This window comes from Acanthaster planci, linkage group LG13 (genome assembly GCF_054643075.1).
Source record: "Acanthaster planci isolate LZ-2023a linkage group LG13, COTS_SCS, whole genome shotgun sequence".
Taxonomy (NCBI): domain Eukaryota; kingdom Metazoa; phylum Echinodermata; class Asteroidea; order Valvatida; family Acanthasteridae; genus Acanthaster; species Acanthaster planci.
This window is the reverse complement of record NC_141789.1, coordinates 10,537,161-10,558,969: the sequence shown is the minus strand read 5'-3', so window position 1 is coordinate 10,558,969 and position 21,809 is coordinate 10,537,161. Positions and strand designations below refer to the sequence as shown.

The 21,809-nt window shown below is 40.2% G+C and overlaps 1 protein-coding gene across 1 annotated transcript in view; it reads left to right on the top strand.

The window, feature by feature from the left end:
* The first annotated feature begins 253 nt into the window (after window positions 1-253).
* The window catches only part of LOC147796993 (uncharacterized), a 54,728-nt gene continuing 33,172 nt past the window's right edge, over window positions 254-21,809 (top strand). The window contains 10 exon segments of the mRNA XM_087144864.1: window positions 254-513; window positions 7,440-7,661; window positions 10,283-10,396; window positions 11,506-11,658; window positions 12,360-12,578; window positions 13,993-14,190; window positions 14,806-14,913; window positions 15,038-15,190; window positions 17,818-17,934; window positions 20,555-20,629. Coding sequence (XP_087000990.1) covers window positions 511-513; window positions 7,440-7,661; window positions 10,283-10,396; window positions 11,506-11,658; window positions 12,360-12,578; window positions 13,993-14,190; window positions 14,806-14,913; window positions 15,038-15,190; window positions 17,818-17,934; window positions 20,555-20,629 — 1,362 coding nt within the window. The 5' untranslated portion in view covers window positions 254-510.

The window sequence follows — 21,809 nt, the reverse complement described above, 5'->3', positions numbered from 1 at the left end:
ATGTACATTTACCTACAGGTAGTTACCATCCACAGTGGAATTCCACATTTGGGGGGATCTAGTTTCAAGTCACTAAGTCTGTTTAAAAACATTGTTTCAGGTAAATGTACAGACCGTACATCTTCTACTGTTGACACGGTTCAGGCACTTGTATGCTGTTGGCAGTCACGTCAAAACAACAAGGCCAGTGTACAAGAGTTTATCCCATTGTGATAATACATTAACAGTACAGGAAAAAACCAATTCACACAAAAGCCCCATGGCATTGTATTTGCCTGTACTGTCTTTGCACAAGGTGAGGGGCACTATCAGATGGCTATTCTGTTAAATTGTGGGCCTTTGACTGATGCGCTGTGTCTTGCTGGCTCCTTCCAAAACAATTGCTCATTATGACTGGGTGCCTACATGTACACCCACAGGACATGAGTCACTGGCGACAGCGGAGACATCACTGCTAAGTGTGACAGCAAACATTGACTCACAGCGGAACTGAGGGTAAACACATACAAGATGGTGACTATAAACTTTTGTGTACATTTTACCAGCAATTCTGAAATTGTAAACTGCGTCAAATTGTATTTAACAGTTTAAATTAAAAAATGCCACACTTTTGTATCCTTGGGAATAACTGTTTTGTGTGTGTGTTGAAAGATGCATCTGCTTCAGCAAGATACATGTATGGCTCCCCATTCTGCTTAAATTACATACATGTACACCTCAAGGACCCATCTTATATAAAAGCAAAGCTAATCTTTTTTTATCTCCAGAAGATTCACCCAAATAGGGGCGAATATTCGTTTCAAAGATTGAGCTCACAACTGCATGTTTGTTACACACATACTTTCCAGTCACTGAAGGTTGTCACCGTCCAATACAGGCATTTCACAATAGTACGCCTCCAAGAGTTTGCAACGTGTTGACCAATCACAGGGTGCAAAATCTGCCAACGCAATGAAGTTTGGAAAGGGTTAGCAGATTTCACGCCTTGTGATTGGTTAACATGTTGCAAACTCTTGGAGGTGCACTATTGTGAATTGCCCATGTTGCGTTTCTTTTAAGTTGACTAAAAGAGGCTGGAATGCAAATGGGACTTGGGTAGTGTTTACATGTAAGTGAACACAAAATCACTCATAAACTAGAATCAGAGGGAGGAATGGGGGGGGTTGCTTTGTGGGACCAGACCTTACAAAATGGAATCTTACTCTATGCACAATGATTTTTGTTGATCATCTCAAGCAACAGGCTAATTTCAACTGAACAAAGTCAGTTTATCAATATCAAATTGAAATGGAGTTCATTTACATAAGGATTAAGTTCATTTTCATGATTCTGTCGCTACCGTTACATAACATGTATGGACACGTACATATACGTGTGTACATCAGATTTGGGTAGTAGCATACCAATCCCTTTTCTGAATGCTGGTTTTGTGCTGCCTTATAGGATGATAACAATTTGTCTTGATCTGACACGTCAGAGAATTGCACTCCACAAGGAGCATTCACTGGACTTTCTACAGGGAAACTTCCCTTCAGAAAATTATTGAAAAACATCGCCAGTTTCTGATTCCTCACTGTCGCAGCGGAACGACACATACATGTAATTTGAGTCCTATAAACAAATCTTCTGAACCATTTATCTGTCCGTGTCGACATCAAGGTGTCTCAACATGAAATTGCAGTATACCGGCACATGGGTTACGTTGTAGATGGGTGTGGCCATATTCCTTATTTGCATACAGTGTATAGCCTTACAAACACAAAAGATGTACCATGGTTATCCATTTCATAAACACGAATTTAGATCTTCATTACCAAAGACCCTTAAAGATGCCCACTGCAAAAATGCCTTCTTTCCATCTCCATTCAACTTGGTCATCTCAATTAGCAACCATACTTCCCTTGGTGCTACGGGTATGGTTTTAAGTTGGAAAATACAGTACACTCACAGTTAAGTGTGGATAATTTGTGATTTTTTAATTCAGTCGACCCTTCATGCCTCTTTAATTTGTAAATTATGGATCCGCGATTTCTCACATGTTATTCTTAACAGAGTCTACCACTGGTGTGGTGATACATGTACATGTCTTTCTTGTCCCTAATCGCTCCCACTTTCGAATTTAATTTCTTCCGGACATACTGTGCATGTACATGGATGCATTCATTGTGTCCTGCCTTGCTAACATTCTAGTGGCATTTGTACACATTCCATGACACCGTCTCACATCAGTGCATCTGTGTCACATTAATGTTACCCCCAGTTGGCAGACCTTTAAAATGCTGTTTTGAGAAATGACGGGAAGCGTGGCTATATGCTGTTGCAGACAGACATCCGATGCTGAAGGGGGAAGTCTTGGTCTGGTTGGGCCGTCTCCATCCCCTGTATACTGACAGGTTTTTTCTTCCCGACGCTTGGCTGCCTCCCCAGATTAAAACTCCTGTGCTGCTGATTGAAATGTACTCGTATGCATTACAGCTGACTGGTCACGGTACAGCACAGGCAAAACAGTTCAAAGAAACCTTGTATTGTCACTGTATACTGGTATATGTATGTACTTGTATGCATTTCGCCTTGAGTGCAGCTGTGTCTTATTGAACTTTTTAAGGTCATCAGGATATTTATATACAAAACTGTAAGTCTTGTTTTTCTCTTCATTCTCCTTTGAAAGTCTAGGGCAGGTCTTTGTTATTTTTTGTGGCGTAATGAGGCTTGGTTTTGTTACAAAGGTGTCGATCAGTTCATCTTTTTTTGGTTTTGGATGACTTTAGGCTGGCTCACACTAGTATACCTGTATGTCCTTACATGTACATGTAGTTCCAGTGAATGTGAAGCAAGAAAAAATTTGGAGCCAAATTTGCTGGAGTTGAAATTTGTTCTGTGTCTTGCAAATTGCAGCATGAATATGAGATGCGAGGTCACAATTTTGTGTTTGTGTTCACTCTCATGCCAAGTACAACCAGCCCTAGCTGATCATGTTGTCTCCATTTTGGATGCAAACAATCAGGCTTCGGGTACATGTACTGTATATGTATATGCATGCAAGCGAGTTGGACCATAGAGCAAGGAAGCTGGCCACCACAATATAGAGAATTTAGCCAGAATGGATGATGCACTTGTGGCCCTTATGAGTTCTTTTTCACTGGGTAAAATTGTACTGTACTTGGTACCAGTACGTGTACATGCTCAAACATGTTCCTCAAACTACTGTTCAGTAACACCCCATCACAATAGACCGAATTCGTGGGGGACCCAATTTCAGTCAGCTTTCCCACGCAGTGTATTTATTTGAAAACATTAAATTTTAAAGAACCAGATTCTATTCTGCGATTTCATTCTGACCTCCCCAATCACCTGGTACTATCCCATTAACCCTAACCCCCAGGCCTTTTTACTAGGAACCATCCTATATCCTCCAAAATGAATCCGATTTTCAACATGAAAAATTACATTCAGCCTCATAAACACTCTGAAATCCTTCAAAATTTCTTTAAAATGTTATTTGGAGGTGTGGCTACTGCCTCAATCTGTCAAAATCCTCCTGCAACTCCTGTCATTTTGTTGAAGCAGTGTGAATGGCATTCTTGAGCTGTGCAGTTGATTCCAAAAGAAATATCGGGCTGAATTCGTGCGTGAATGAGTAAGAACCACCCAAGGTCTAACCCACGACCTTCGTGCACGGCATCCTTTGCAATCAGCCATGCCCATTTGCCATTCAGCATCAATCCTCCAAAACAGCCCACAGGATTTTGGAGGATTGAGGAGGGTTAGGGTTAAATTAAGAGTTTCAAATGAATACAATATGTTCAAGAATACATTTACGATTGACATTTGGTACCTTGCGAGTACGGTCGATGAAAAAAATGAAATGGTTGTTCCGTTGAGTTTGAGAATCATGGGAAAGACCTGTCAGGATTTTATTTTTAAGAGGCTGATGGTGTACCGATATAAACCAGGGACTTTAATAGAGCAACATGTGCTGAGGTTGTCAATCCGCAAACTATTGAACATGTAACGTGTAAGAATAAGATTGAAATCTTGTCAATTCCGAATTTGTGCCAAGTTCCAGCACTTGGTAAGATATTGACTCAAATAGGTGCACATACATGTACATTGTACATGTGCTGTTTGATACTCATGCCTACAGATAGTGTATGCTTGTTTGTACTTTGCTCAGTGGAAGATGCTGGTTATGCCGATGAGTTACGTTCAAATAAGATGCCAAGTTAGGGAAATACAGAGTTAGTGAGTCTGGGTAAAGAGGTTCAGAAATGCTGCGCTTGCTGCTTGCTGATGAGTGGTTTTCAGACGATGAATCGGTGAGATGCTGAGTTTGTATTAAACAGGTGGACTCAGTCTAATTCTGATTGCTGAGTCGACTGGAGATGAAGTTCACATGTTTTGAGGGGATTTTTACATTTACCTTATATTTGTACTCTTTTATAAAAAGTTATTCTTAATTCTGTAACATTAGCCGTATTTAATAATTGCTTTAAATGTCTACTTTTTTTGTTACCTGTCATAACTGCTCTCATACAGTATCTGTAGAGTATATTTCACAATTTACAGACTTATCCAGGATGGCTTTGCACATTGTGGATCAAAAACTTGGCTTGTCATTTTATACCCCTCTTCCATGTCTTCCTTGTTTGTGCATGTTCATCGAGAGGAGACAGAATTGGAAATTGTTCAAAGCTGGATTAATTTTGCTATTTATAGCTACATGTAAGAAGCAGTCTCACTCATCAGGGGTGCTGTGCCTGGGAGTATTGGACCATTTGTGGAAAGGGTGCTTTGAAGTAAACAATAGAAAAACTAACATGTTGAGCCAATGGATGATGCCTTTTGGACTCCTTCAAACACTACCTTATCAGATGACTCCTTCTGTAGCCTGGCTACTTGGCATCAGCTGGGAAATATACAGCAAATAGTGTATAGTATGTGCCATTAGTTAACTGTTTAAAGCAGAATCCCCCCACTCTGTCAAAATGGGAGAAGCTCCAAATCTGACAACTTCAAAAACATCTCCCCTTTCAGTTGTTTTCAACAAGTTGGAGCGGAAGTCCTATTCAGTGCCGTGTATTGCATGCATTAAGAAAATCCAGGAAACTCCAATCCCAGGGAGCAAATCCAATTAGGAAACCTCACTTCGAGCAGTTAACCACAACCTCATTCGCCCTCAATATAGGCACATCAAATGTGGCCATAAGTTGGACAAGGAAAATGTGGTGCGGTTATTTGCATCCGTTTGACTTCCTTGGAATGTACGGTCCCTTTATTTTTGTCAAGAAACAGTTTGAATTGACCCAGCCTTGGCCCTAATTAGTTGTCTAACTTTAGTCACTCTTCAAGTTCAGATACCGTACGCCATTCCAAAGTAAGACATGGTTTTCATGAGTGTTGGCAGTGTGCCCTAAACTGCAAGTGGTATGAAACATCCATGTGTATGGCAAATTCTGTGCTTGCTCGGAACTTTCTAGGCGATGGTGGCAAATAACAATTTACTTTGACTGAATCTGTTTTACAGACATGTACAATGTACATGTTCATGGATATAAAGTGAAAATGTACCGGTAAATTCTACATATGTACTGGTACATCATGTACTTCCGGTATACATATACATGTTATATTATTTCAAGTTGTAGCAAGAGAAAGCTAGTGGTTTCCAACTCCCCATACATGCCATAGCCACATACATATACACGTGTGCGCGTATCCATAACTTTTGGATACATATACATGTATATGTATGTGCAGGGAGTGGTAGCATACATGTACCTTAACTCATGTGTGGTATTTCTCGCTGATTCTTCATTGCACTCTGTGTCTCATGAATCATTTCAGCACGTCTCCTTCCCTCAAATTTTCCAAGTTCTTGGTCATTTTGTCAACTATGCTTATATACAGGTAAATGTAGCCTTTAGATATGTGGATTAGCTAATGTACAATGTACACATGCACCTAGACACAAAACACACCTGACAATGTGCAAAATCTGATATGTACCTGTATGTTGCACATGTACATAATGTAGTTATTATGAGGCAGCGTTTTGTGCTTGGTACATGCACACCCACTACATACATGTACACATTTATCAAATACCGCATACCGGTATGTACAGGTGCTTGAAGTGCAACATGTACTGGTAAAGACAGGAGTTAGCTGTCCAAACTGTCAACACATCCCATCCAGCTGCTGTCTTTTCACGAATGAAAGCACTACATTGTACTGGTACATGTAGTTCACAGCTTAACTTGTCAATATTTGTCCAGGCCAACAGCCCATTTACATGCAGGCTGCTCAGTACACGCTTGGAATTTGGAGCCCTATAGTCGGTTACCAGGGAGTCAGCGTTCCATCAGACAATACACAGTTTCTCATTTTATTCCACACTTGCTTAAATTGTAGTGAAACAGGAAATAGTAAAATTAAGAAAGAACACTTGACCTTTTCAGAGAAAGAGCAAGAAAAAGAAAGTTAATGACTTTAAAGAATTTGCAACCTAGCTATACCAAGGGCAGATCGTTAGAAAGGAAATGTTTTTGTGACCAACGTAATCAACCAACACAGTCCTAGCAGGCTCTGACAGTTACATGTAATTGGAAGATTCAGCACTTTAATTTGCTGTAAAGCCGGATTGCACTTGTACATGTACGTGTTTATAGTCAACCTTAAGCAGCCTTGAAAGAAAACAAGCAATCATGTCTTCTCAGTTCAGCTACAGGTATCGTTAATGGGTATAATCTCACGCAATACTTCAATACTTTATAAAGATTTTTAAAGAAATGTGTAAAGGGGTCACACGTAACTCAATCAAAATAAAAACTGTTACATTAATGTACACAAATGCCAATATTTACATAGTATCCATATACACGTACTTGTAAACTGTACAGTTTTGCCTTATTCTACAAAATCTGTTCTCTCCTCCAGAAGTTAAATGTACTGTGTTCCTTTAATTCATGTACGTCACTTCAAATGCAACAGCATCTGGTATGATTACTGAGAAAGGTTAACATAAAGTACATGATAACTTGGTAGGATTATAAATTAAAGTCAGTAAATCACAGTTCTCTATATATACATGCACACATTACAATGCACAATAAACATGCTTGATATCATTTACATGTTGGCACATACACGTACATGTACATGTATACATGTATACATGTACACGTATGTCATACCAGTACATGTACTGGCATTATAAACATGATACAAGTGAACTCAGTGTGCACAGTCAATTTTGGTGACACTTACATGTAAATGCCAGGCTTTGCTTGCAAGAAATTTATGAGGGAAGAAATACCAGTACACCTGGCTCATTAGCAGCCACAAGAAAAAAATGTTTGGAATTCTCAGAGGTCTTTTGCAATAGATGTCCAAGCCAAAATAAATAAACCAGAGTGCTAAAAAAAAATTGTCCTTTGCAGATGGAGGAGCTCAAGTCCAAGGACCGTATCATATGGGAGCTGGAGAAGGAGCTGGGCCACAAGACTGGCTACTCTCAGCGGCTACAGTTGGAGAAGGAGTCTCTGAGCACCCAGTTGAACCTGAGCAAGATGGCTGAGTCGTGGGACCAGCGCTCCTCCTCCTCGTTGTCGGCCGCCCAGGAGTCCCCGCCCTCTGGCCTGGGGAGTCACTCAGGCATGATGGTGAGTAACGTATCAATCGATTCTTGGGCTCGTGAGGGAGAGTAGTCTGCTTTTGACTACAGGAGAGTTCTGTGGAAAAAAAGTGGAAATTTTTTCATTGTGTGACTGGCTTCATTATTATTCACAATTCACAGATGAGATGTTTGTTGAATGAAAGTGGAAGTAAAGGTTGTGGTTATTTCTTTTCCTGTAATTTTTTTTATGAACGAGATTACCGATAAGAATGAATAAGACTGGTAGCAGAATGACAAATTTCCACTATTGCTTGGAGCCACTAGGTCATTTTCTGCCCAGAGACAATTTCCACAGAAAACTTTTTCCCAAGACGGAAAGTCCAGTGTGGACAACGCGACACTGTAAAAGCAAGGGAAAGTGGCTATTTCTTAAGCCGTGTTCTCACTAGACTTTTTCCCAGCGGGTTTTACCAAGCTGACTGTCAAATAAAAAATGATCAAATGTGACCACTGTCTGCACTTGGGCTTCCGACACAGGAAAATGTTACCAAGACTGCAGGAAAACTATCCGAGCTGGCAATGCAATGACTTATGAGGGCGCTCTGTGTGAAAAATCTGTATTTATTTTCATCCTAACAAACAACGTTACCATCCTTTTTATCATCTGGAAATGGTGCACTCTTAACACCGAATAATCTTCCAACAGTGTCACTAACAATTCGTGACGTGATTGCGACCAAAAGAGGGAAAATTTACATGTAATATTCACCACATACCATACCACGACAAAACATGCAATGGCGCATGCATACCAGTTTCCCTGTACGCAGCATGTCGTTGTGCTCCGGCCAGATGAACACTCTACCAGTCACTTTCCCGTGCTTTTATTGACTTTCGCTGTCCGCACTGGACTTTCCGTCCTGAGAAAAGTGTCCGGGTCGTTTTTTCCTGGGCAGAAGTTGGCTGGTAAATGTAACCGACAGGAACACTTCCTGGGACTTAAAATAGTTAAAACCATCATCTCGGTAGGTTTGACAAAAAAAGTCCAGTGCGAACACAGCTTATGGCTAAAAAAGTCACTGAAGGAACTATACAAGTGTAACCCCTTAAATTGCGTGAACCTACACAGTTGTACAACGATCTATTAACATAGAGCTGTTTAAAAATTATTTAGGACACTCCCTTTTTCTCATTGTCTATTGTGTTTACTTGTTTGTTTTTCAAATGAAATTTACATGTAATAGGCACAAAACGGAGTATTTTGTGTATGTACCATACCAGTAGGTGAATAGGCACAGCAGTGCATTTTTTTTTTTAAAAAGATGTACATGAGAAATTCAGAGAGAAAGACCACACTGCTGTCTGACATGATACCTGTTGGGTTTCTTGGTACAGGAAAGTTCTAGAAAAATATTAAGGGAGGGTTGTAAACAAATTGGCTTTATGTATGGAATCATACCTTTATAAATGGTTTTGATGAATTCAGTGTGCAGTTGAATTTGTAGATTCCTTGTGGTTCAGTTTCAGTTTGACATGGAAATGTTGACTGCCACACAACTTCTGATTGGTGCATTCGACGATTTATGCACAACTTGCATAGTTGGAGACATTGTTCATGCTTCTTGTAACAAAATGATATAGCAGTATGAAAGAGCTAAAACTGTGAAATACATGTAGCTTTGACTGGAAATATTTGAGAATGCATTTTCTTCTCACATGTGCGATACACGTAAGTTCATTGTTCACTTACATCCTACCCATCAGCTCATGCAAGTGATGTCATGTTACCCCAGGGCAGCCCCCAGTGCCAGAGCCACTTTCAGGGCCATGGGATGGTTGCCCTGGGGAAACCCCAGGGATTACATGATGGATAATCTAACCACAGAGATAAAGACACTTTAGACTTGGCCAGGGTGGATGCCACTTCATATGTAGAGGGGAAACCCCAGGGATTACATGATGGATAATCTAACAACAGAGGTATCAATGTGACGAACACTTTGGACTGGTTAGGATGGATGGGACTACCATAATTATGTAGAGAGGAATCTGCAGGGATAACCTGATGAATAATCTAACCACAGAGATAAAGACACTTAAGACTTGGCCAGGGTGGATGCCACTTCCTATGTTGAGGGAAAACCCCAGGGATTACATGATGGATAATCTAACCACAGCGGTACCAATATGATCAAACACTTTAGACTTGCCCAGGGTGGATGTGACAACCTTACATGTATGTACATGCAAGAAACTACATGTACAGTCTGTGTGTATTTGACAAGTTTGTGGTAGAACCATTTGAAATCTCTTTTAAGAGTGATTGGCCCGGGATTCTGGAAGGAAGTGGTGTAGTCAAGGTTTTAGACAGTAAAACAGTACACTGACTGGTTCTTTTCTGAATCCTGCACACGTTTGGAAGGAACTTCAACCTTCAAATCACATATTCATTTGAAAAGCATACAGAAAGGTTGCACACATTGCACATGTAGACTTACATGTAAGTGTACAGTTCTTCCAGTGCATACATGTACATGTACATGTACAATTATGTGCTCGCTTTTGCCCTACATGTATGTACACTGTAACTTTACTCAGGTTAGTTCGTGCACAGTACCAGCACTCATGGTACATGTATGTGTTTGCTGTTTCCCTAACTTTACTCAGGGTGGAAACGATGAGGAAGACAAGAAGTTGCACAGAAAAATTGTCGACCTGAACGCAGCCCTTAGGAAACTGGAGGACAGGAACAAACAACTCGTTGAGGACAAGGCAGACCTGGTAATCCCCCGATATTCTCTCATCACCTCGCTATGCACTGGGGAAGCTCCTTAATTGGGTGTTGGTATATTTATGGACCACCTGATGAGAACGTCCAGTCAGAAATTTGCGAAGTTACAAATTGTGCTGTAAAAACGTGGATTCCACTGAAGTTTGACTCGCTTCAGTCTCTTCTTGAATAATTTTGTGTTTAATTTTTTATCAGAATTGGACTTTTTCAGATGATCATTGGAGAAAACTATGTTGCTTTGTACAATGATTGACCACAAAAAGGACAAGTTAGCATGATTTTAACCCACAAATGCATTTCATTTAAAAAATAATTACGTTATTTATGAAATTGTGTTGATGCATATGCATAATAAGTGTGTGTCAAAGCCAACTAAGGCAGCCTCCTACCTGGACATTGTACAGTGAACTGGTACATGACTTTTTATTTTAAAAGCATGTACATACCTATATGTATACTCTGTGAAAATGACTCTAAGTCGCCAGAGGCACTTTGGAGTAAAAAGTCCTTTAGAATAATTTTGCACATTGTAAATCAATAGGAACCCACGGCATTTTTCGCCATGGAGTATCAATTTTCATCACGATGCCAAACTGAGTGATACATCAAAACAAAAAAACTCAATTTGCTCTTTCGAATACAAATTACAACTCAGAAAGTGGCTCTGGCGACTTAAGACTCATTTTCACAGAGTGAGTCACATATGAGCAATGTGCACTGGATTAATTTCATCTGAGTTTAGCTTTGAGTGGAGGAGTTTAGCTCTGGCAGATAGAGTTTTTTATGTGCATGTGTACATGGCATACATGTACACATGTATCAATATTTATAGATTGGGCAGGTTTCACAGTTTGGCATACGATCCCACCTTGACAAGCAGTGACTTAGAATGAAATTACATGTACATGTAACTGAAACATACCGGTGCATGTATGTATTTTTGTTGTGTCCACACACACATTAAGGCAACCTTTTTCCTTGGAAACGTAATTCTGCAGAAGAATCAGTGATACATGTATCCGGATGGCCACCAACTGGTATCCAGTCGAAGCCTACCTGGGTAACTAATATGAACTACTTGTTCCTACATATACCATAGGAAAGGAAAATTCGAACTTCTACCGAGGCAAGAAACACCACGCCACTCATCGAAAAGAACAAACGTTTGGTACGGAAGATAAAAGACCTTGAAGGATCTAAGAAGAAGGTAGATGAGCGGAACAAGGCACTGACAGAAGAAAATCAGAAGCTGGTGAGGGATGGAGAGTCAACATAGCAATTATTACGAAATTTTATTACTAAATGGTCAGGAGCTTTAGCAGTGACAGTTAGGTCTGTGTACGTTTCCTTTATTAATTTTTCAATTTGAAAACGAAAATCAAAACACAACAAACAGTGGTTTTTCCATTTCTTGGACCCAGTTACCCTACATGTTATAAAATGCCTTGGTTTGAATTTTAAAAATACTGTGGAGTGACTCACCGTGCAATACATGTAGTACATACAGCTCATGTATATGGACTTTTCAACCCCTGAAACCACTTGGATCCCAGCGATTTGAGAAAGATATTGTTTTACATTTGTAATTTTCTTATTTTGGAATCCTGCATGTTGAGACGAATAATCTGCTTATACTTACCTGTAAATTTTTGCCTCTTGGCCTGAAATGCATTTACAAGTCTGTAAACTTTGTTAGTGTGGTGCTGCAGATGAAAAAGAAAAAGATGTGGAGTTGTAGTTGGGCTTTAATACATGTAGGTCATGTCTCACTAGTTAATTTGCTATCATGTCAGATTTTGAAGAGAAATGAATGCATCAATTCCTCTAGAGCGCCATGTACCGGTACATATTATATTGGAAGCTCCTTTTAAAATTCAATGGCAGTACAGCAGTGGCTGTGACTATGTCATGCATCAACTTGCAAACCACATCCCCTCATTCTGCACGTTTTAGCGTTCACTGAAAGAGAACATGCGCTGCCGTCTCGAGCGGGAGAACCAGAGCCTGCGCAAGGTGCTGAGTAAGGAACGGATGCATGCCCAGCGGGGGACCAATGCCAGGCTGGGCAGCGAGGCAGAAGCGGCAGCTGACAGGGAGGAAGAGCTGCGGAAGCTGAGGGTGGAGGTCCAGGAGCAGTTCCTAGAGATCGTGGAACTCAAGCAAGCTGCCTTGGTGAGTTGGCCGGTTCAGGGGGAATGGGATGCCATTAGGAATTTACCCCTTTGTAAGGAAAGCAAGATTTGGTATTCCGACAGTGCACACACAAAATGAAGCAGTGCTGGAGGTCATTTGGAAAAGTAAGTGTAATATAGTTAGTTTATTACAGCAAGACTGTACATCAGGTTATACTGATCATCATCGGGCTGATGTGTTATCAGGTGATAACCTGATAACACCTTGTCTCATTAACATACTGAACTGGCAATGTAGATTTGAGGGTGCTGTTTAGAAAGCCAACACTTACAGAGGACTTCATTCTCCCTCATGGAGCATTAGAGGCTGAAATTGAAAAGGACCAAGTTTATGACTGAACACTTTCTCCGTGTTTGGAAATAGACTGTAAAGATATGTCCAGTCATAGCTCTTCACTCATAGTCCAAGTTCAGTATTTGCATCTTCTCTTAACCACTTCATGCCGGGGCATATTTCAATGTTGATGATGCTGGGCCAGCATGACTGTCATTTCTTCTGTTTTCAAAATCCTTCAAAAAGTCATCATTTCATTTAACGGTCGTTTATAGCCGCACCAAATAATCTTTAGGCACTACTCTAAGTTGACAGGTGACCTTCATTGGCGTCCGAGTATTTCAGCCAGGCCAGCAGCCTGGTAAACAGAGCCCAGATTGTGCGGTGTTGTATAACTGTCTTTTGTTCACGAACCTGGCTCAGTGCACTGCTGACCTCTTTTCAATAGGGGCCAGATTAGCATGCAGCGGTGCGCTGTGTGGCTCATCGCTGCGGTCGTTGAGTGCTTTTGTCCCCAGTGGTAATCCGCTCGCTCTCAATGCCCCAAACCTTGGTATACGTTTTCAAAATAAGGCTGGATTATCACCACTTTTGAGAGTTAAAAATGTTGGTAATGCCCAACAGCTTGGTCTTTTGTTTGGAGTACGGTCTTTTGTTACAGGGCCCTGTTTCCTTTGTCTGAGTTCGGAGACCCCGGCCACCCATATAAACCATACGTCTGCGATCCCGGAGTCCCCGGCAGGAAGTGGTTAATTGTTAAATGGTTTCGAATCAGACTAATCCCTCGCATGTACTCTTTTGCAGTAGTCTGATCAGTGCAGTCTTGTAACATTTTTTTAAAATTCCAAGTAGATTCAGTGCATATAAACTGTTTATGGGCATGGAGGCTATTGGGCTAAAACTGCACTAAACACAACCAGTCTGAGGACTAGTAATGGGGGCTCAATCCTGGACACAGTTTGAGAACATACATGTAAAAGGGAGATTTGTTGACAAAACAAGTAGACATACTGTAACAAATAAGCCTTGCATGAGAAAATACATCAGTGATCAGGAGCATCCTTGAAAGAAGGACCTAAATGTAGATTTTTGGAATGAAATTTGAACTTTTCCTCCTCAGGAACAAGAGCGGTTGACCAAGGCCACACCTGACCACACCCCATCCCGACTTCCTGTGCCCATCTCCCGGCCTAGGTCATCAAGCCTGACCCCCTTCAGCTTAGAGGAGGACATGGGCATGAGGAGCCGCTCTGGCTCACTGGATACCTCCATACTTTCGCCACTGGTGCTGTCTGATAGCGAGGATGGGCCAGAGGAGGTATTGTATTAAGGCTCACCAAAGGTCAAAGGCCAAATGCTAATGGGTGGCTAAGCAACATTTCCTGAGCTTGCTTAGCAAAATCATGATTTGTATGTTCCTGTGATGAGCTCTTGTGATTTTTGCTCCGTGGGCCTAAACAGTAACAACTTACCTGTATTAATTAAGTTTGTAATATATGTATCTGTAAATTGAGTTTTGTGTATAGGGGAAGTTTGATCTGAAGATTTTAAGATGGTCCATGTTTAATATAAATATGAAAAATAATTAATGTCATACAACAGTAATAGGAAAAGTTGATGTTCATGTACATGTATGTAACTGTTGCCTGTTGATGCACACACACGCGGCAAGTCCATGAAATATCAAAAATTAACCATGCAGTAACATTTTTGTGATGTATAAAGTAGCCGGTAAGGTTGTACCCAGTGGGGTTCCTCCTCCACTTCCAGAGATGGCACCTATCCATGTTGCTATAGATACTGTAATTCTCACCAACTTGATAGGAACTGTTAGTATAGAAAATTGTGTTGAGAAGTACATGTAGGGTCATATTTAAGCCAGCTGAGCTGCTGGATTTTAAACTGTATTCCCACATGCCTCCTTTGATGGCAGGACTTGAGCGAAGAACATCTCTCCACAAGACAACCGGGTGAAGACACTAAGACGAGGGACGGTAAACAACTACCACAAAGACAGTGCAATAAGAAGCTGGTCCAGCAGGTGAGGAGCACCAGTTGTATGACCCCTTACCTGTCTTAACAGCCTAAAGTTTGGTTTGTCTTTCTGAACAGACTTCTGAAACAAGTATTTCTCCGCCTTTGTGGTGGCACTTTCTAAAAACCAGAACAAAGAGCTGGAGGAGAAATGCAGCAAGCTGGAGTGGATGTTGCAGGACAGCAAAGACCAGAATGAACTCCTGGAGTTTAGAATTCTAGAGCTTGAAGAGCAGGATTCAGTCAGTCCAGTTGCAAGCCCCTCCACAGACGATGAAAACCAGGTACCACTCTCAGCATTTCTATTAAGCAAAGACCTCATGGCGTATGCTGCGTGTATCTTGTGTTAAATTTTCCACTGTCCCAAGGCAGCATATCACCAGCAAAACATAAAGTGACATTTTTGTTCTTAACTGAAAATGGATTTTTGAATCCATGGTTTTGAATCCCTAACTGCGGGTGAAAAGAGAAAAAGTCGATGCCCGCTGGCAGAAAAGAGACAAGAAGAAAATTAGTTTCAGTTCCTGTTTCTCCCCTTCATCTTTCTCAAACCTTTGCCTGGATTCCCTTTCTGAATCACCCTTATTCAGACTTTGGTTGTCAAAACTTACGCCAGACATGTGCCCCGTGTGTACATGACTCAGGTAAGCAAAGTGTCTTGATATAATCGTGTTTGATTGGTGGTATTTTGCGGGTGACGTTCACTCCTTATTGAGTGGATGACTTTATATAAGCCCCCTGTAGCTGTTGTGAAAGTGATGGAGGGGTGTGCTCATAGCAGGGATTTCCTGTTCAAAAGGGCACTGGGGATGACCATGCCAATCCCAACCTGGGTTTTGGCAAAAAAGCGTGGCCCCAGTTACATGTCCATGTACAATGGGTTTGTGGCATTGTTCAATTATACAAAAAGAAGATGAACCAGGAGTTCAGGTGGCCTTTGTCTCTGACCCATATGAGATACCAACCTGTTCAGGAGAGTGACCCTTTCAATTTATCTTCAAAAACTTGATGTTCATGTACATGTACATAACAAATTATGGTTTCTAAAACAAACTGACCAACAAACATCCACATAAATAGACAAATTAACAGAGTTTGGACAGACCCTAGTGCCATCATAATCCTTCCACATTGTGCAGCACACATATCTTTCTCACACATGCTGTTATCCAACAGACTGTTCTCTTACTTTTGGTCAACTTAATTGAAGAGTTAAATTCATGACCTTTAGCTGTCTACCTGCTATGACTGCCTAGCATGGATGTATGACATTTTAGTACATCTACATGTATGTGAACAGAAGCACCCATCAGCTCTTTTATCGAATGTAGCATGCGCACTGTGCATCGCTGACTACATGTACATGTATGGTATCTTTGCAGTAAATATTCTAAAATTTTACCCCATCACTAAGCCTTATTAAAATTCTTCACAAGCATAAATAGGCACATGAACGGGAACATGTATTTCATGTTTATTCATAAATACCCAAGACAGTTTGGCTATTTCCATTGGTTGAGAGCTGTCACATGACTGGTCTTTAGAGAGTCATAAGGCTTTGGCTCGCAGAGACACTCTTAACCATAACATGGGCAGAAGTGTGTTTAAAAAACCAGAAATTCGACAAAATGAGTAAACAGAATTGTTGAAAATCTTCATTTATTGAACGTAGTATGACTTTCTTACTTACATGTATAAGGTACTGTATTTGTGAAAATGAATAAATCATTAACTCCTTCATTATCATTTTGACTGCAACTGCTGGGCTGCTGGGTTGTGGCATGCCATGAATGGAGGGCTTTGTCCAGCAGCAGGCCTTATTGAACCAGCAGCTGCATGGTCTATAGACTGTATGTGTGGTATGCACTAATCCCCACACAAAGGTGCTGTAGTAGCAGTCATCCCTAGCGAAGGGGTTAACAAAGTTGTTGAAAATTTTTATAGTTGTTTTGTCTTTCTGACTCAAAAGGTATAGGTATAGGAACAAATGTATGCTTGGCAGGTTTTAACATTTAAGACTGTGCCGAGGGCATTATCAGCATCACTTCTCCTGAACTGAACTGACTTGAACGTTTGAGATTGGCCAGGTGCATATTTGTTCCCCTTTTCTACACAAATCTATTTACACGTGTACTAAACACACATATGTGCTTAATACATGTATATGAGACAACAGAAATTTGTTGAATGATGATAACATGCAGTGAATTTCTTTCTTAATAATACCTGAACAACTGACGGGCAATAGTTTGTCCAATTGACCACCCTCTTCAGCCTTGTTTCTGTAGTTTAAAAAGGTTGCCAAACTTTCAAAGAAACTGTTTTTATAGGCTTACTTTTGCAGAGTATGCATATCTCATGGAACAGTTATTATAGCTACCGGTGCGTGTACATGCACATTACATGTTTAATATTTTAGTAGCTACATGTAAGTACTGGTAGTTGTGGAGGCAAGTCCATGATTCTGGTGTGGAATATTTTGAGAATACCTTCAGGCCAAGTGCTAGCAGAGGCATCAGTCGCAGAGTAATATACAGAGTCGGCCTATCCTGTCATGCTCACATTGCCCATGACTTCTTAGAGGTACACTGGTACCAGTAACCTTGGCCTCTTCAGCCACATCAGGGAAGAAGGGATCGCCAACCTTCTCTCGAAGGGCTGTGGTGATAAATAGTTAAGGAATAGACACTCCTGAGTGCGATCTCTTACTTGGTTACAGTGTGTTCCGAGCCCACATATCCCACATTACTTTTTTATTTTGGTTTCCCACTATGTTTTGAAAGTACATGCTCTATGTAAAGTTGGCAGGTGGCTTTTCTGGTTCACACCATCTGGCACAAATATCATCCCTCTTCTACACAATCCGATCGTATCCACGTGCTGAAGTTGACAAGAATTTTTCCCACTGCAGAAAGCGAAAACACTAGAAGACCACCTTCTGGAGAAAGACACTCAGTTACAGTCACTGCGGAAAGAAGTTGAATGCCAGAGGGAGCGCATAGAGATGATGGAGGAAGAAAAGGAACAGGTAATTTATTTGCCTCGTTTACATCATTTAAAGTGGAGTTTTTATTTATTTGGTTTGACGTTTCTGCACGAAAAGGCTAATCAAAGCTGTGTCTTTCCCTGTGCAAACCCATAAGTCTTTTGCCTGAAAACAAAAGTTAAAGAAAGCATTCACAGTTGTTATATATTGTCTTGTCTTGTTGCTGCTGCCATAGAAGTAAAAGGTAAACTCATTTTTGAATGTTTCATTTTCACCTTTTTTGGAACTGTTGCACTTTTGATGTGTGGGATGGTGTGTTTTTTCTTGAAATGACTCATATTGGATGGGGTGTCAGTATATGTACATGTCTGTCTAATGTTTGTTGGAAACCTTGTCCTGGACCATGTGATCTGTCCCTGTAGTTATAGTCAGAGATGACCTAATGGGAATAGCTTGGAAGCTTCCTTACCAAGTCAAACCTTTACACCCCAAGTGGCCCCCTCTCTCCCATTACCTTTAACCAGACATGTTCCCAGTTATTCCATGGTTCCTGTTTACATCAAATTGGGACATTTCTCCCTGTGTCTGAGCCTTCATAGATATTTGTACATATTGTTGTTTGTTAGAGGTGAAATAAAGCATGTTTCCAAGTGGAGGAATGTTTGGACATTTTTACTTGACAAGAGACGGTGCTGTGTTACCTTACAATGCTTCTCATAGGAACAGTCATTTCTCTATGGCATGTATGGAGGGCATGAATTGCACACTAATACTGTACATGTGTGTAAACCTGCTGAGGATTTAGTGTTGAAACAAACATGCAGTCCCGTCAAGAATATGTAAAATTTGACTTATATGTAAGATATGAAATATACATGTAGCTTCCTTTCCAAACATGTTTCATCCATTCATTTAGTTCATTATTCACTGCATTATTAAGAAGGTACAGTGGTTGTCATGATAGGTGTACAGCATTCTATAAAAGAGGCTGAAAAAAGGATTAGAAATGTACTTGCAGACAGGCACGGGTACATGTAGTTGTACTGTAAATGGTCAACGAGTTGAATGGAAATTTTATGAGAGTAAATGTGAAAACGGTTTTGTAACTTTTCTGGTGCTTAAATGCTTATTTTACCCCAATTCCACAGGATGTCCGTAAAATCATATTCAGATCAGAGGATATAATGCCTTTAATGTAATGGTTGAGAAAATCACAATATATTGCTAGCCCCTTTGTAGTGTTTTTAAACACAGTGCAATACAACAGCAGACAAAATGGATTTGTACATGATATGTTACTGGCTTGGAGAGAGACTGTGTAACTGCATATTGCTTAGCCTTTTTTAAAATTCACATGTCCACAGTTTCATTCTGGTGCTGTGTCCAGTCACATTTACATTTAAGCAGGTTGCCTAAAAGATAACAACCTTTACTGTTGTATGGTTAGGGACAGGGTACTGTATTAAGTGTTGTTGGCAACTTTAACTTTTGCACTGCATGGCTTGTTTATTTTGCTGCACACAGATGTTTCACTTGTTTTTTCTCTTTTTCTCTTCCAATTTGAAAATCACTCAGTCAACCAGTTCAGTGTCTACTTTTGTTGTTTGTTTCTGTGTTCATGTGATTAACGTTGACAGTGTTGGTTTTATTCCAATATTACAAAAAAGCCATAAAAATTGTTATTTTAATTGGGGGCAGTGTTGCAGTTAGCGATACATAGTTTTGCTCACTGATCATCTCAGCTCACAATAAAGCTTAAGTTATCTCTATGTTCATTGGGTAGCTTTGGAAGTACAGGTACATATGTACAAATCTACAGTGCGACCCCATACTGCATCTTTGTTGTCATTTTTAACATTATTTGTAGGTACATGTACAGTAGTTGTGCATTCAGCATTTACATGTATAGAAAGGGAGGGGCTCTTAGATGGAGGCGGAAACTCTGTAACATAAGGGGCCATACATTAACTCATCTTTATTGAAAGTCTATATCTGAATAAAACTGGGAAAGAAGCCAGGATATGTGTCCTAAAATGAACATATTTGGGGTGAGAGTTTGGTTGCACATACATGTACATGTATATGTAGGTTGTGCCCCCCCTCCCATCTGGATCGGCTAGCGGCATTACACATAGTTTTGGTCTCTGCAGGAGTCTTCCCCTCTTCGTGCTGTCACCGTCATCCTGATGGGAAAAAAAAGAAAAAAGTGCCGTCTGGTAAATGCATATGTCCTTCAGTTTGGAAATGAGAAAACTGCAAAAAACCTCACTTGAAACATACACGTACGTGTGCTACTCAACTTCAAGAGTCTCGTTGAAATTCATAACCAATGATGATAATGATGGTTTGTTAAGTATTCAGAGCAAGGACAGTCTCAAAAACACTACTGTATTCAGCATGGCTTTTTGCAGGAGTAATTGCTGAAGGGGAGAATTGTTAATGGATTTCATTCAAACTTCTTTTAGGTTTTGCGTTTAGTTGTGTGCTTGTATGCTTTACATGTAGCTTGTATTTATATTTTTGCAGTAGTTGATTCATCCCGTTGACAGTTTCGGAGATTTCAGTATGATCCCTTTTTGTCTTAAGTTGCGATGTGCTGGATTAACTTTAAATTGTTATTTTGCTATTAACCAACAAATGCATCCTGCTGATTGGTTCCCAGGAGCTTTGTAGGTCACACAAACTGGCCAATGAGGGTGAACTTGCACTACAGCATCAACTACAATTGGCAAAGATGGTAAACTAAACAAGATTTGCTTGCACTATCAGCGACTTCACATTCCCCCTTGACATCTCTCCAGTTTTATTCTTCATACAGTCTACATGCTGTCTCAACTCTACCTTTTCTTTCCACTTGAACACCTTGTATTCTTCTCTGCACTGTAGCACTGATCTATAACACACAACATTTATTCATTACAATCAAATGTTGCTGTAGATATTTTCTGCATTGAAGGCATTGAGGGCCATAATTGACTTACATGTACATGTTTGTCATTGCTCTTCACCCGTTGTGTAGGTACTGTAGACTGATCTTTAAAAACTCGAGGTAAAAATCTGAGCATTTAGAGAAAAAAGGAGCAGAAAAAAATTGTCAACTGTCATTTTATTTTTGTGTAATTAAAATAGTGGCAAGTTTTGTAAAACTGCCCAAAATTTTGCCTCTTGGTGTGAAAAAATTTGTGCATTAAAATCTGTGACTTGTTTTATAGTTGGGGTCAAGTTTGGAATCTCCACAAATTTGGAAGATTCCTATAAAGTACAATTGAACATGTACATCCACATTTCCAAATATTTCATTATATATCTCCAATTTTCTTTACCTGGAAAAGCAGAAACAGAACTTTTAAAACATACAGTGCAAGGAAGTGGCTTGAAGAATAAGTGGCATGTGAAATGACAACAGTTATCATTGACAAGCGCCACCAATTGCTGCCAGTGCCCGTCAAAGTTCTGTTGCAGTAACCATGGTAACATGCCTGTGGCATAATCAGTTACACTTGACTGCCTGCTGCACTGTCAGAATTTTGTTGGTGAATCGCTTGGCATGGAATTGCTGAGTCAATTTAAATGATTCACTCGTGAGATAAAGTTAATCAGGAAAAATTAGCTGCTAGCCAACAAATTTCTTCTCAGAAACAAGGCTGGATTATATTACCTTGACATTAAAAAAATTAAGCTGGGCTTCACAACTTATTCACAGTCTGCAGTGACTGTAGCTCCACAACACAAGGTTCACATTGTTATTCAAATACAGAATTTGGCACACAATATACACCTTCCTTCAACCCCTGCCCCATTGGTATTAAAGCACTCTGTGGAGATTGATTTGGATTACAGTTTGTATGTACTTTTGGAATGTATTGATCTGACTTACAAATAGCCTTTGTGTACATAGTAAACTGTTGGGACTTGCA